Source organism: Ilyonectria robusta (assembly GCF_021365365.1).
Source record: "Ilyonectria robusta strain PMI_751 chromosome Unknown BGZ61scaffold_22, whole genome shotgun sequence".
Lineage (NCBI taxonomy): Eukaryota > Fungi > Ascomycota > Sordariomycetes > Hypocreales > Nectriaceae > Ilyonectria > Ilyonectria robusta.
This window is the reverse complement of record NW_025764456.1, coordinates 316296-331208: the sequence shown is the minus strand read 5'-3', so window position 1 is coordinate 331208 and position 14913 is coordinate 316296. Positions and strand designations below refer to the sequence as shown.

Below are 14913 nucleotides of genomic sequence, written 5' to 3'. Positions count from 1 at the left end.
ATCGAGAGGAAAGGAAAAGAGTGGTTTGGTGCAGACTTCAGTGTATTGAGACGGTACGACATAAACGACGCCGTTCGAACTCGGACATACGACGGGCCTCCTGTGAGTCATATTGCTCCGTTATCAATTGATCAGAAATGTTATGAGTGATCCAAATGCTCACAAAATCTAGATCACAGAGGGTCGCCTGATGCTCCCGGGGTATCGTCTCCCCGTAACCTACAAAATAGAAACAAGCAATGCACGGTGCCCCCATCTTTTGGGAATCCCCGAATTGGATTGGCAGGCCGAAACGTTACCACACCGGGAGGTCTGGGTGCTCCGGTTCATAGAGAGTATCACCAATAAGCCTGAATGGTGGAAAAAGGTTTCCAACCCGGAAATTTCCCTCAAATGGAAGCAAGACGCCGTGGGGATGCCAGGACTTGAGCGGCTAGGTGGCTTTACTGAGGAGATGGCTGAAGCTGTGAGTGGACGCCCTCGCATCGCAACCTTTGTTTTCCCCCGCTAATTTCGTTGTAGTGCCTCATTGAACTTCGCAAGAAGGCTGAACTATACGAGAAGACGGGTCTCATTCCTGTCATGGACTGTGAGGCCTGTGTGATCAAGTCGGACAGCCTGCTGGACGATGACCTGCGAGACGCCTTGTGCACCGCTGTGGCGCTACTGGAGAATGTTCCAGAGTCTCAAAAGGACTGGCACCCTGGCAGCGACGGAAAGGTTCTTAACCTGGTCGATCCATCGCTATGGCCACTGGTATATGGACTATCCAGAATCCTTCCCGACAAACGCATCTCCCTTGACAATTGTCTGGAGTATTGCGGTTCAGGCTCGATTATTCCCGATCCTGACAGGCCTGACATCTTGGTGCTCAGTAACGATTTTGGACTGGCTACAGGAGATCCGGTCGTGTCTGATTGCTTTCAGTGGCTCCCTTTTGATGTCAACCTAACTGGTGACAAGCCGCGGATCGAGAGCTATATCAATAATGTCCACCCTGTCCGACACGCAAACTTGTATCCCATCATTGAAAGATTAATCGAAAAGTCTCTTCCAGCCTGGGATGTTGTCTATCGATCAGTTCATGCAGAGTTTGATCTTCACCGGTTCGACGTCGACATTGAATATGACTGCACCGTCCCAAATGTGTGCAAATGGGGCTGTGACGCCGAGAATAGGAGGTGGGCAGAGGATGAAAATGAAGGAAATTCCGATGACCTAGATGATGACGGGAAGGAGAGGCTCGACAATGAGTGGTACGAGCAAACACACCCTCTCAAACTTCCTTACCTTAGACCTGATGTTGACGAACCCGTCACGCTGAGTCCCAAGGACGTGAAGAAGACGGGCTTTTTTTATGATGCAAAGCAGATTCAAGTTATTGTGAAGCTGACAAATATCCAATTGACACCTGAGAAGCCAAATCACGGTAGAGGTGTGTGGCACACCGAAGGCCAATTCAATGAGCGCATTTGCGCGACGGCGTTGTACTACTACGACTGCGACAATATTACCGAGTCGCACGTCGCCTTTCGCGTCTCGACAGATCAGGAAGACCTTTACGAACTGGAAGTCCTGCGTGCAGAAACCGAAGAAGAGGTACTCGAGCGCCTCTTCGCTTACAAGGACCCAGAGTCGAAGCTTCAGGAGCTTGGCAGCGTTCTCACAAGGCAGGGACGCGCACTCTTCATCCCCAATGTGTACCAGCAGCGTGCCGGTCCATTCCAGCTGGTTGACAAGACTCGGCCAGGGCACTGCAAGATTCTTGCACTATTTCTGGTGGACCCGAAAATCCCAATCATCTCAACTTCCAACGTCCCGCCTCAGCAGAACGATTGGTGGACTGAAAGCATAGGAGATTGCAGCGCTCTTCCAACTGAACTGTGGGAAATGGTTTGGAAGTACGCTGGAACTCCAATAACTGAGAAATATGCCAAAGAGCTTCGAAAAGAGCTTATGGCAGAACGGATACGGGCAGAAACGGGAGAGGCTGATTCGCACTCGAGGCGACAGCAATGGAATTACTGCGAGCGTTAAGATGCCAAGAGGCTTGGGTCGGACTGTGCCTAGATAGGAGTTAGAGATTATATCCGTTTTTTGTGGATGATCCAAATGAATCTCGTCTTTTCTACATCCATAGTACCATCAGCCTAGGGAGAATGGTTCTTATACAGAGAGAATGGGTTTTATGCGAAGAGCACGCACTAGCACAATCATGTATGCTCCTGTCCATTGCCTATCATTGTGCTAGTACTGGACGGCACTCAGTGTTTAATGCGACTGGAGCTGCTAGTTAGCTGACTGTGTTACTACTTAATGTGGTAGCTCTGCGCAGCCCTTATGAAGGACACACTTGCGCTTCAAGAAGCTGAATAGATTTCAGCCCATTCCTGTATACTTTGTTGGAGTTTGCCGGCTTCGTAACTCTTCTTGTTATCTGTAAGGTGCGGGAACGGTCCGTGGTCCACGATCATGTTCCGTAGCAGCTGTTCCTGTCAGGGCGTATCTGTTCCAGGACTCCTTCAAATACAGATATCTGCAACAGCGTCGAGTTATTTGTGTGCAAGTGGATTTTTAGTGGCCGGAAAGATGGAGGGCTGAAGAGTGGGTACGGTAGTGTTCTCGGTTGCTAATTGCACCAACCTGAACTCCTTGATAGAATAATGTACCAGAAGTATGCGAATGATCTTCATTTCCAGTCACAACAGCCCGAGAGATTTATCAATCACCTTGCCAAACACATAACCATATACCATTTCCCCTGACTCATTGTTAATCAAGAGGTTAGGGTGCTCTAGTACACACATACCCAGAGGGGGGACTAGAAGCTTAACAGTAAAAAAAAACACCAATAATAGTATTAATAATGCAGACTATATACCCAGTCCATTCAAAGATCAACAGTACACTCAGACGGACTAAGGTTTCTAGTCCAACTGGTTACCTTTCCAAATACCTTAATAAGCTGCAGGTAACAGCTGGATCTTGGAAATGCTAGATCTTGGAAAAGGCAAAATCCTGATGGATATAAAGGCTCTGCAGGCCCTCTTCTATTCCAGTTATCCTTCCATCCTTATATACACCTCAACTAACAACCCAACTAACAACCCAACCAACAAATCAACTAACTAGACTCATTGTTAATAAAACTTCTATTCTCTATTGGGCAGGATTAGTGCATATATTCCCAGGCATCTTGCCATCCCATAATGCCTTCTGCCCAAATAAACTCCTCTCTCTTTGTGCTCTCTGCACCTGTCGTTCCTTCATTATTCAATCTCTATCTGAACTCGTGTGCCTAGCTATACTGAACCATCGGCTCAACTTTCTTCATAGGCTCGTCGACGTCATCAGCTTCATGAAGAATTCCACGATGGAAATCACCCACAACCATCTCCAACCTATGCTCGTCGGCCAGTTCTCGCACAGTCACCATCTGCTTCCACGTATGAGAACTTGAAACCCCGCCTCCTACATTCTCCAATCCAAATGGAGCTCTCGAACGCAACGCAAGAGTCATCAGCTGCCCGAAGCTCCCCCACCCTGAGCCGATCCAAGGCCTCGGTGAAAGCAAGATAATCCCCGTATGCAAGATGACGATAACGACATGAAGCAGAAGTACAGCCAAAGCCACGGTGGGCCCATGACTGTTCCGAAAACTGTAGGCATATACGCGTGTGAAATATTCGAGGTCTACCATGATATCTTCTCGGTCTGGGTAATTAGAAAGGATACCGGTGTAGCTGTACCTATACATACTTGCCAGTGCATCAGTGAGATATACGGCAAGGAATTGCGAAAAGCAGGTAGATGGACCATATCTATCTCTCTTACGGTAGTGACAGATGTCCGCTACCTGGCGATATGCATTGTTCACCAGTGTATCTGTTTGCTTGCCGAGGTCATCGACGGTACTCGCCTTTCCAATATCCGTCAGCCATGTGTCGGCCATCTTGATGGCATTTGCTTGATTTAATGTCCTGTTCAAGAACCCCATCCAATCTGATATCGATAGTCCAAAGTCTGAGATAACTGCAGGGGCATATTCGGCGGCCACCCACGCATCAGCGTCAATCCAGCGCGCATGAACAAGGCATATATGAGTTTCAAATGTCGAGCCTTCTTTGTCGATTTCCTCGGAGCCAGTGACAGAGCTCGTAAAGAGTATAGCTGCGCTGATTGGGATCGGAACTTGGTCGCGAATGTTCAAGAAGATTGGATCAGGTTGGTGGTGCGATTTGCTATCCTTGAGAGGCGTTTCCTTTAGGAACGAGAGATCCGCTTCAAGATCTAGCTCTAGACTAAGGATGCTTAGCCTATCGATGAAGCCGTTAATATGGAACTTTATGACAGGGTTTTCCAGTGAAGGAATATTGGCGGCCCCCGCGCAGGTTACAGCCACCATTGGTTGCTTCCATCTCTCCATGTTGGAGGAAGGATCCGGCCGTGACCTAACCATTAGGTCGGCAACGTCAAAACCCAGCCCTATAGCGTCTTGGGATCTGTATGACCGCGTTAATGGTGTAGCCACAAAGTCCATGAGACTCGTAGCGATAACCGTAAATGGGTGATAAACTGTAAACGTGCGTGGATTGACAAATCTGCCATAACGCGACAGCGTCATGTTCAAATGGTGCGGGGTGAATGGCGGCTCGGGCACCCCGAGTATGGTTACGAGAAAAGGCTCCAGATTCTGTTGGGTACACCCGTTTCCGGTGAAATTCAAGCAAAGCTCCGATGAAGAAGGGTAGGCAAAGCGAGGCTCAATCTCATATATAGGGTTTTCGTCGGATTGAGGAACAAAATATGTTACTTCATATATCTCTCCTTCATCCGGGGCATAGCTAAGTGCCCACCATCCCTGGCGGGGAATCATCAAGATGGCAGAAAGGGGACTGGCTCCCAGTCCGATTAAGACAAGCAGGAAGATTAGCACAGAAGTTTCTGCATGAAACCGTCGGGATGCAGCTGGGCTTAGAATAGCGCCCCATAGCTCCCGGCTGAAGAGATACCGAATGGGAGAGGCCAGTTGGAATGGCGATGAAAGGAAGCCAAGTGGGACTCCCCCAGTACCCTCGCGGAGAAGACCAGAGCGGATCCGATGCAACAGGATATCAGTCAAAGATACCAGAATGAGCGACTCGTGCGCCTTGGCTGCGAACTGAAGCATGATGAGTTCGGTGGTAGTAGGATGGCCGTGTGGCCATTGGACTTTCTTGAAATAAAACACTGCGAGGACCAAGGTAACAGATATAGCTGGCAAATGAAGGAGAACGAAACTGCGGATAGCAGACATCCTTTTGTTGGTGCAGACTTCTTTCTTTGGCTCCCTGTTGAAGTTGTTATCTGGCGCAGGAAGTACTTCCGTCGCGCCCTCAGGGTCGGAAGGGTTGACCTCAAAGTCTGATGTTACTAGGTCTTGCGAAAACCCAGCAGTATCGAAGGTCAGCATGGTAGTCGGCCCTGTAGGCTTGTCTTGGAACTCGGAAGGTGGAGGTCGGTATTGAAAAGCCGGGTTTGGTGACTCCAACGGGTGGCCGTCCGCGGAAGAGACAGAATTGGCAGTTGCCGACATGACAGGTGTCGAGCCATCTGTCTCCAATAGCTGGGGGGGATTCATCAACTGATAAAAAGGCATAGTTAGCGATGTCCTCTAGGGCTTGGAAAAGGGGATATACTTCTTGCATCGAGAGATTCCTCGGAGGCGCCTGGCGCTATAGCTCGATGGTATTGGTTGGCCCTGTCTTTACCTCGCCAATGGGAAAGATTGGGAAACAACTTTAGGCCACGGCTCGAGATCTAAAAGGCGTTTAAGAATCAGATCGTGGGCGGTAAGCCGGAGCAGTTATAAGAAGATGTGCATCTGCAGGTTTCACATCACGGGCTCTGCTCGGCCTCATTCCTACCATGGGCTGACCGATCTTGGCTTAGTTTAGTAACAGGAGCCGCGTTGCGTAGTACAAATTGGCCACAACGAGGCAGTGAGAAGCGAGTCAACATTTGTAACTTGTTCGGGATGATGCACTGCCCCAGGTTGTATCGGCACTTGATCTACAATAACACTGGAGCGTATTCTGCTTGACTGCACGGCAGATGATGTATTTCTGCGCGATCGTGTCTAAATGGCACAGAAAAGACCAGCGGACAGTCACATTGTATCCTCAGTGTTACTTGGCCGAGTCACATTCAATACATGCTGTTGTCCTCTGGCTAAATGTATTTAGGCTACAGGGAATTTACGAAAATGAAGAGGTGGTAGTTGCGGTTACCGTTGACAGTCGCGTTTGCGCTAGCACTACAGCATCAAATCAAGGAGTGTAAGCAAAAGTCACAATGAAAGAGGAGCATAATGAGCATCCAGGTTAAAAGGGGATGCTTAGGCTGCAGTTATAGTTAACTATGTTATTATAATCCGTTAGCTGACTGCTAGCTATTCAGTAGTAAACGAAATATTTAAATTAGCAGTTGGATGTTTTTAATAATATATATAATGTTAATAGGCTATAGTAAAAAGTAAATAATATCGATTGAGTGAAGTATTAATTTATTTAAATTTATCAATAAAAGAAATTCATGAATAAAAATATGCTGCCTGCAGATACTGTCGTTTCAAGCTAGACACCGCAGGCGTAAGAGCCGTGTACGTAAACATCGGTCTATGTGCTCTGTGGCACGATTGAGGCCAAGGTAGCAGCGGCAATTGCACGCAGGGCAGACGGTATTGATCTGTGTCTGCGAGTTGAGTTCTCAGGTGTGACCACAACCAATTATCACCCACGGCGCCATTAGCGGCTTCCATACCTAAAGGTAGCAGGCACGGTGGCTCGCGAGTCGTAGTGAGAAAAAGGAATCACTGTGAATGTTTCTTAAGCATGTAGATGAAAGACCAACGAGGGGAGAGTCGGATGCTAGTCTACTCTCAAGGCATCTATGAACCAGTTCGTCATTATGGGCAACTTCCAGCCGCAGTATAGGCGGTCTCCGTTCTCGCCTTTCCCGGCGTTGGAGCTGCTATCCGACGTCCTCTGTGAGGCTACAGGTGACGGAACCGATGTGGTGTCATTCCCTAATTCTCACTTCCCTACTCTTTTCGCCTTGCCTGCATTTGAGGATTCCCCATGCTCCATATCTTGGTGAGTCTAGGAATGGCCGTATCTGCAAGCCTGGAACTGGGGGATCGTAGTGCGATTCAGACCAAGTTAGCAAACGTGGTGCGAACAGAGCTGGACCCGAACTCGTGAACTCACCATGCCTTCAACACATGCCAGGTAGAACACAAGAGGCCACCGAGTTGACTATCAAAGTACTGTCACCTCTACCTGAGCGCGAAAAATCGTATCATGTTGTAAGTCTTCCTTTGGTCACACAGAGACAGACCTGACGCTAATAGTCGAAATAGGATTCCATTCAAGTCTGCAAGTTCCGCTCGGCCCAACTTCAGACAGCAATAGTATTACAAAGATGGCAATGCCAGCCATCATGCCGCTAAGACCGGGCCTTGGGCCATTTCCAGAACATATTAGCACCCTCGACATCTGCCAATGGATTCCCGTCGCCCTGTCTAGCACTGCCGTATTGCTCGTCGAACCCGCATTTAGTATAAAACCCATCTTTGCCCAAGGCACTAATCACTGACGCGCAAATACCCTCGGCCTCAGCTTGCTCGAGGCCCCATTGTACAAGCTTCCGGCCTATGTTTCTCCCCTGGAAATCCGGGCGCACAGCCATTAATTCGAGGTACCACGATTCAGCGCGCTTGCCGCTCCATATGTCATCGAAGAGAGGATACGCCCGCTCCACGATGTCTTCCTCCTTGGGGTCGCTTGCGCGATTAGGCCAGGCCCAAGCATGAATTTTCATGGCAACAGAAGATAGAGGCTTAAGCAAATTTCCTGGGTTGATAGATGAGCTTCAATAAATGCCCTTGGGGATAACGACACGGCAAGATAAACTCACGAGGATCCAAGTACGATAACTCCAGCTTCTTGCCCCCGTCTCCCAATCTTGCCCACTGCGCAATCCCGGCGATAACCTCTCGACCGCTTTCGTCTTTGCCAACAGCAACGAGCCATCGCCAGCGGTAGTCCCAAAAGTTGACGCGTGCCCGCCGCAGCCAGTACAAGTCTACATCGTCAGGATACTCGTTGCGATGAGGGTGAATGAGTTGGCCGAATATGTTATCCTCCCAAAATGCCTTTGCCATCACGTGGGCAATCTCGGGGAGTTCCGAGAAGCGCGCATCGCGCAATACAATCTCAGACATGATTGTGATTGAAAAGCAAGTGATTGTGGCAAGTGGTGCGGTCGAATGGTTCTAGGAAAAGTCTCGTTTCCCTGGTAATGAATAATTCACATGCTTCTACCTACATTCGCAATGCACGTTTCAGGGGCCTTATGTATGACCTCTCCAGTAATTGGCCAGTCATGTCGTGAAATTTCGTTCCAGACCATCTCCTGTTGGCTTGGAAGACATCGTTTAGAAGCGGCCTAGTTCAGCGCGAATTCTGGGTTCTCATCACGTATTGTATTGCTGCCCGATTGGCCCGGTTCATCTATACCCTGGTGTTGGATCGGGACCCTGGCTACGGATGCAAGGCCCGAAGCGAGGTTATATGCAACAACGGAAGTGATCCCCGAATGTATCCGAAGTACCTGACAAGGATAACGTAACGTGGCGTATTTGGCGTTGGAGAAAACTTTTGAAAGGAACAACTGTAGAGGAAACCGCAAGTAGTGGAAATGGAAGTCTATGAACCCATGCTTTTTTCATCCGGATAACCCGTCCCATCCTCCACGACGAACAATCATGCTGAGCTAGCACTCAACGATTAATCGATTGTTGACCCTCGTATGTGACCTGCCATGCCACCTCTTTGTTGATAATCATCTCTTGACTGCCATTCCTGTAACTTTCCTCTTCTTCTGGCAGATTCTCCCGACTATTATTACGATAGTTATGTGCCGCTGTGGTTTGATTCGAGACCTGGTCCGGCCTCCAATTCTGCGGTCGGCCACGGCGCTCGCTTTCAGAACGATCATGGACCGAAACAGAGGTCGATGCTCCACCTGCTGCTGCTGCGGATGAGGTGGCCTTGGAGCGATTGTTCTCAAGTGACTGAAGTGCGTACATATTGCTTGATCCATACATGCTGAGGTCGAAGGCGATTGGAAAGCCCATGCCTATGGAGAATGATTTCAAGAAGTTCTTCAGGTTTGGTACAGTGGCAGAAATGATGGACCAAACAATCATGGCCTGTTGGAGGAGGAGACTGTTGGTGACCGTAAATTGAGGCTCGGCGGAATCTGGGTATTTGCCGAAATATGCCAGATGAATGGCTGAGAAGGCGATGAGCGGTATGCGGAATGAGAAGGCCATGGCCACCTGAAACTTCCTGTTCAATGACATGCTGACGGTCCATGATAGCTGTAACACCAGGAGCCAGGTGAGGATCTCCGTGCAGACGTCAATTGCCGTGATCACAGCCCAGCGTGTATCCTAGAAGTAATTCCTTGGTTAGGTATTTGATGATGAGGCGATATGTTAGACGTGTTTCCTCCGTACCTGTTCGGGGCATTGCTTGACGTTATCTAGAGTCAATAGTGTACTGGCGCGGCAGTTGATCAGGAACGCCAAGCAGGAGCCTACACCCCATGCTGCACTGAGGACCATGAGCCCGATGCAAAACGGTTTACTCTTTCCAGTCTTGGAGCCAATGATACGTAGGATGAGGGCCAGAACCGAGCATTTGGCGAGGCTCAGGGCTAAAAGGCAGAGTATAACGGCAGCGAGAGTGGACTGGCAGTGGACGTGTTAGCTAGTGAATGAAGTGGCAGTACGCAGAGGCTCACTCTTGACGATGTGGCCCATTGTTCCGGAGGAGTAATGGAGTTGAACTTGCCGAGGCCATTATTCAAGCCAACAAACACGGCAATCGATTGCGCTAAATGCAAGACCTAGGTGATCATCATTTGGTCAATGTTCGCATGTCGTCGAGACCAGATGCGCTTCCTTACCATTGCTAAAGCAATCAAGACGTCATCGAACCCGAACATCTGGTACTTGATGTACGCCCTTGCCGCAGCCACAAGCGCGCTGTAGATCAGCGACAGGATCGTCACGATCCACAACTGTCCGGCATGGTCGTTGAATGCAACAGGCGAGAACCGAGACGAAGCGTCATTCGATGCGTCTGGATCCATGGGTAGAGGAGACATGTAAGTCCGGCTCGAGGGAGGCGACGAGTTGGCAGAATTGCAAGACCGGAAAAGACGCGGAGCAGGCGTTCGCAGGAGGCAAGGAATGACTACGTATTAATCTCTTAGTTTCATAGTTGCGGCGTGGTTCGCCCACTACATCACATTGACTGTGTGAAACCTCCGACGCACGTAGATGGTTCTATGATGCCCCAGGGGATATCTGGCCTCCTCGCTTCAGGCCAGCTAACGGCTCCTTCTCGTACCGGGAAAAAGCAGAACGAGCGTTGAGAGCCGAGTCCAGGGTGCGAAGGTTTTCTCTTTGGTCGGTGATGCCCTGGTCAGAATTAATCACCAACCTGCACCAACAACCAACATGCATATGCACTGGTCCGGTACATACAACATCCTTGTCTGCCACACCACATTCCTAGCCCAGGCTCATGTGTTCGCCCGAGGTTCCCGAGTCCTCAAGGTCTTGATGAGATGATGAGACATGAACCCACGTTAGCTGTTCTGTCTTAGATGCCCGCGCCGCACATCCGAAGTCGCGAGGGATCCCCGTAGTAATTATCAAGTGCCCTTCTCTAGTGCCGGGGAGGTGGAATTACCAGCTGCATCATCCTGGAGCCCCCTGCTGCGGCACAGCACAGGGTAGAGGTTGGCCCTGGACCATCACGCCATACACCAAATACACCAAGCCATATTAGGAGACTCGAGCCGATGCGTTAGATATACAGTGCGTTCGAACAGGTTGCCGCGATCCCTGACCTTGTTGAAATCCGGTACTTGGCGTTGTTCTCTCGTCGTGACTGTGTGTCAGTTCGTGCATGTCTACCACGCGCATTCCTCTTCTTGCATTTTCCACGCGTAGCTAGCTGCACCTTCAGATTCACATTTTTCCCTCCCTTTTCCCTCTGTTCTTGCGTCTTTCCTGGTGAACCCACCGCTGCCAAGAGAGTGGGAAACACCGCTAAAATGTCAATTGACGACAAGGACTCTCCTGGCGTCCACGACGCCGCCATCGGCCACAATGATGGTGTCGACGAGAAGAAAGGAAACGCGGCCGACCGCGCCGACATGTACCGTATGGGCAAAACCCAGGAAATGAGGGTCCGTCCCAGCAACACATTGCCTCTTTTCCTATTGAGCTTCGTTGACATGGCATTGTACAGAGAAACTTTCGCTTCCTGTCCATCTTCGGCTTTTCCATGATTCTAATGGCGTCGTGGGAGTTTTCTCTGAGGTAAATTGCGCCATTGGAACTTTCCGCGCATCACGCGTGTAGGCAAACGAACTAAACCTGTTGCTCAAAGCGTCTCTACCATCGGGCTTGTTAACGGCGGCACTGCCGGTTTGATCTGGATGTTCTTTATTTGCTGGGTAGGCTTCCTTCTGGTAAACACGTCAATGGCCGAGATGGCTTCAATGTGAGTACTGCCCAATCTCCAAGACGCCTTGTCTTGGCATACATGGCCAGATCGCTGAGCCAACCTTTCGCAGGGCTCCCACGACTGGTGGACAATATCACTGGGTATCCGAATTCGCGCCGCCGCAGTACCAGAAGTTCATCAGTTACCTCATGGGATGGATGTGCGTGCTCGGCTGGCAGACTTCATGTGCCTCCTCAGCCTTCATTGCTGGCACCCAGATCCAAGGCCTCGTCGTCCTAAACTACCCCGACTATGTCCCCGAGGCCTGGCATGGCACGCTCCTCAGTGTGGCTGTTGCTGCTTTCTCGGTGCTCTTCAACACCGTCCTGGCCAGAAAGCTGCCATTGGTTGACGCTATCGTCCTCATCATTCACATCTTCGCCTTCTTTGGCATCTTGGTCACTCTCTGGGTTCTTTCGCCCACAGCCGACGCCAAGGCTGTGTTCACTGAGTTTAGCGATGGAGGAGGTTGGGGCAGCTTGGGAGGCTCAACCCTCGTGGGCGTTCTTGCGGGCGTTTTGCCACTGCTTGGTGCAGATGCTGCCGTCCATATGTCGGAAGAGCTCCGCGATGCCAGCCGTACTCTGCCGCGCTCCATGATCATGACTACTATCTTCAATGGCGCTTTGGGATGGATCATGGTTATCACGTACTGCTTCTGCATCGGCGACCTTGGGGAGGTCCTCATGTCACCAACCGGCTACCCATTCATGCAGGTCTTCTACAACTCGACGCAGTCGGCGAAAAGTGCTACCGCAATGTCGGTCTTCGTCGTTGCCATGACCGTCTTCTCCAACTTGACCATGGTGGCCACATCGTCGCGCCAGCTCTTCGCCTTCGCACGAGACCATGCCGTCCCTTTCAGCCCTTGGTTCTCTACGGTACCAGCAGGATGGGATGTCCCCCTCAATGCAATTCTGACGACTTTTCTTATCTCAAGCCTTCTCTCCCTCATCAACATCGGCTCGGCTGTCGCACTGAACTCAATCACTTCTTTGGCAACGACATCACTTCTCTCCAGCTACATCGTCTCCATCGGCTGCATGATCTGGCGGCGATGGACAAACAGCCCGCTTCTGCCCTCCAAGTTCAGCCTGGGTCAATGGGGTCTCGCCGTCAACATCGCCTCCGAGGCCTTCCTTGTCGTCATTTTTGTTCTGGCATTCATGCCTGGCAACCCTAACCCGACGCCAGCAGAGATGAACTGGAATATTCTAATTTACGGCGCCGTTACAATGTTCTCTTTGGCATACTACCTCTTCCGCGGAACTCACCGTTACGAAGGTCCAGTCGCCTACGTCAGAGCGCATCAGCAATGAGCTACATGGCGAGTTGCGACTACAGGCCATGATCTCATAAGTTCAAAAGTTGTTTTTTTCGTGTGGGCATCTAAACAATGGGATCAAAAACAGGATTGGAGCGAAATTATAAATTTAATACCTCTTCAGTTCATAGAGCTTCAATAGGTAGGGCTGGCCAAGTAATATCAACCGAATCTTGGCATATTAGCCATAGAGCTCTCCTCGAGACACATGTGTACACCTATATCACGGATAGCGACAACAGAGGCTTGTCTGCAACCGCCGTCTGTTGTGGCGGCTGTGCTTAATCCATACAGGGGTGTTCTCTGGGTGATCGGTGCAGTCGTTTCCATTAAATTCATGTCACATCTGTCAACTGTGTCTCTTTAAAGGTAATAACAACTCGCTTAAACTCGAAGTCGTAGCTACTTTGCCTGGAGCCCCATCAAATCCAACACGCTCACTAAATCCGGTCATACCATTTGACCCCAAGCACATGGTGAAGATTTAGCCCCTATTCAACATCAGATCTTCTGCTTAATTCCAGTAAACCCAACAATTGGTCACACCACACCTTGCTCCGCCGTTACAAATTCTTTGAGAACCGCCCGTAGAGAGACATAACACGGGTCGTTCTCATCCTTGAACTGGCCCATATTCTTAATTTTACCGTTGTCAGTATTTTGTCCTTTGATGCAGTATTGCGGTGTATAACTGACCTTGTGTTGACGAGGAAACACTGGAGAGGGTGGGTCGGGCATTGAGAACCCGTACAAGGCCTTTCCGCCAAAGAGCGAGTAGCTCGCTTGCACAACAAAGCCGTTGGTTTCGGGATTATTTGGCCATAGAATCTTCATCTGTTGTGCCTGGAATCATCAGCTACGATTGATTCATGCATGGCTTTATGACCAAACTCACGAGGCTCTCGTCCTGCTCTCCTTCCTGGAAGGAAGCGACCTTGAGCGTGCCGTGGGAATCAACTGGAGCCTGTAGCCCTTGCGTGTCCCAATTATTGTCAACAAGGCAACGGGAATGCTGTTGCAAGCCTGTCCAAAATCCTCTGGTGTGGTGTACATCGCAACCATTTCCAGTTCCACCGTAGTAGGCCACTATCGCCATGATTTGGTCTATATCTTCGAGAATATTACCATGCCCAGGACCCAGATGAGGGGTTCCCAGAACAATAAGACGCCAGTGTTTCTGCTTGAGCCCGAGATGGTGTCCTCGTAGAGTCTCGGTAGGGAGCTCGAGAATAAGACTGGAGATGACCTCGGCAAGGAGACCGCCCAGCCCGTGCCCGATGAGAATAACAACTCCATTGTTGGGTTTTTTATTTCCCGAGCTGTAGGTATCCTGGTTTGAGACCGCCAATTCGGCATCTGAGGTGATTTGTCTGTCAATGGCGTTCAAAGATCCAGCAGCAAACGCCTGCAGCGGCATACAGTTCTGGAACGAGTGGAGATTAGCGTCCACATTATGCATGGTCAGGATCCAGATCCGACATGAGTCTTTGAGCTCGGGATCCTTTGACACGAGATCGCGCGGCCAGAAGGTGCCGCTGTCTGGTTCAGTCCATATTGACAGCGCATCTGGTTCCAACCCCGCAACGACGAAGACGCTTGAACAGTTCGTCAGCAATCCGCTACTTCTGCGATACGGGCAGCCACTTAGTACTCTGCACAATTCAAGGAGGCGCCGCTCGCATCTTGAGGATCGTGATACAACTTGACGTTGACGAAACCTTGGGGCGTAGATTCGTTAGAAGCCATTTTGCAAACTTATTTGATAAGTGGTGGTGCGAAGTTGCCTGTTGCCTGTTGCTTGGTGACTGTTGCCTGGCTGCTCTGGTGAGATGATTTAGGCAATGGCCGGAATATCACATGACTCATACAGAAACACGTCTTGACATTATACCGAATTATTGAGTAAGCAGATTGGAGCGCACTTGGGTTGCATTCAAATGAATGCTGGGGCCAAGAAGGTAA

At 50.0% G+C, this 14913-nt stretch overlaps 6 protein-coding genes across 6 annotated transcripts; 2 read left to right on the top strand and 4 right to left on the bottom strand.

Moving 5' to 3' along the window:
• Positions 1-190: 190 nt before the first annotated feature.
• Positions 191-2037, top strand: BGZ61DRAFT_362654 (uncharacterized protein; the record flags this gene model as incomplete). The annotated part of the gene is made up of 2 exons (XM_046241380.1): positions 191-466; positions 523-2037. 2 exons carry the CDS (start codon positions 191-193, stop codon positions 2035-2037), a joined length of 1791 nt encoding a protein of 596 aa, XP_046099255.1.
• Positions 2038-3298: 1261 nt separating this feature from the next.
• Positions 3299-5638, bottom strand: BGZ61DRAFT_556031 (uncharacterized protein; the record flags this gene model as incomplete). The annotated part of the gene is made up of 1 exon (XM_046255644.1): positions 3299-5638. One exon carries the CDS (start codon positions 5636-5638, stop codon positions 3299-3301), a length of 2340 nt encoding a protein of 779 aa, XP_046099254.1.
• Positions 5639-7269: 1631 nt separating this feature from the next.
• BGZ61DRAFT_459122 (acyl-CoA N-acyltransferase) lies at positions 7270-8626 on the bottom strand. The gene is made up of 2 exons (XM_046246855.1): positions 7957-8626; positions 7270-7892 (listed from the first exon to the last, which is right to left on the bottom strand). The coding sequence occupies exons 1-2, from the start codon at positions 8261-8263 to the stop codon at positions 7486-7488; spliced, it is 714 nt and encodes a 237-aa protein (XP_046099253.1). The 5' UTR covers positions 8264-8626; the 3' UTR covers positions 7270-7485.
• A 4-nt stretch (positions 8627-8630) lies between these two features.
• On the bottom strand, positions 8631-10715 carry BGZ61DRAFT_104919 (uncharacterized protein). Its single transcript, XM_046236873.1, has 6 exons — positions 10598-10715; positions 10387-10531; positions 10015-10304; positions 9850-9954; positions 9563-9796; positions 8631-9496 (listed from the first exon to the last, which is right to left on the bottom strand). The coding sequence occupies exons 3-6, from the start codon at positions 10213-10215 to the stop codon at positions 8822-8824; spliced, it is 1215 nt and encodes a 404-aa protein (XP_046099252.1). The 5' UTR covers positions 10216-10304; positions 10387-10531; positions 10598-10715; the 3' UTR covers positions 8631-8821.
• Positions 10716-10947: 232 nt separating this feature from the next.
• On the top strand, positions 10948-12946 carry BGZ61DRAFT_428105 (amino acid/polyamine transporter I; the record flags this gene model as incomplete). The annotated part of the gene is made up of 4 exons (XM_046243732.1): positions 10948-11307; positions 11370-11440; positions 11511-11624; positions 11698-12946. The coding sequence occupies exons 1-4, from the start codon at positions 11173-11175 to the stop codon at positions 12944-12946; spliced, it is 1569 nt and encodes a 522-aa protein (XP_046099251.1). The 5' UTR covers positions 10948-11172.
• Positions 12947-13491: 545 nt separating this feature from the next.
• BGZ61DRAFT_536910 (uncharacterized protein) lies at positions 13492-14697 on the bottom strand (the record flags this gene model as incomplete). Its single annotated transcript, XM_046254471.1, has 4 exons — positions 13492-13587; positions 13648-13794; positions 13847-14546; positions 14603-14697. The coding sequence occupies 4 exons, from the start codon at positions 14695-14697 to the stop codon at positions 13492-13494; spliced, it is 1038 nt and encodes a 345-aa protein (XP_046099250.1).
• Positions 14698-14913: the final 216 nt, after the last annotated feature.

Excerpts from the sequence above, each read along its gene's own strand:
- BGZ61DRAFT_459122 (XM_046246855.1), bottom strand. The coding sequence starts at position 8,263 with ATGTCTGAGATTGTATTGCGCGATGCGCGCTTCTCGGAACTCCCCGAG. Across the intron at positions 7,893-7,956 it reads GTTATCGTACTTGGATCCTC|GAAATTTGCTTAAGCCTCTA; the intron begins GTGAGTTTATCT and ends CTATCAACCCAG.
- BGZ61DRAFT_104919 (XM_046236873.1), bottom strand. The coding sequence starts at position 10,215 with ATGTCTCCTCTACCCATGGATCCAGACGCATCGAATGACGCTTCGTCT. Across the intron at positions 9,955-10,014 it reads TCTTGATTGCTTTAGCAATG|GTCTTGCATTTAGCGCAATC; the intron begins GTAAGGAAGCGC and ends ATGATCACCTAG. Across the intron at positions 9,797-9,849 it reads AATGGGCCACATCGTCAAGA|TCCACTCTCGCTGCCGTTAT; the intron begins GTGAGCCTCTGC and ends GTCCACTGCCAG.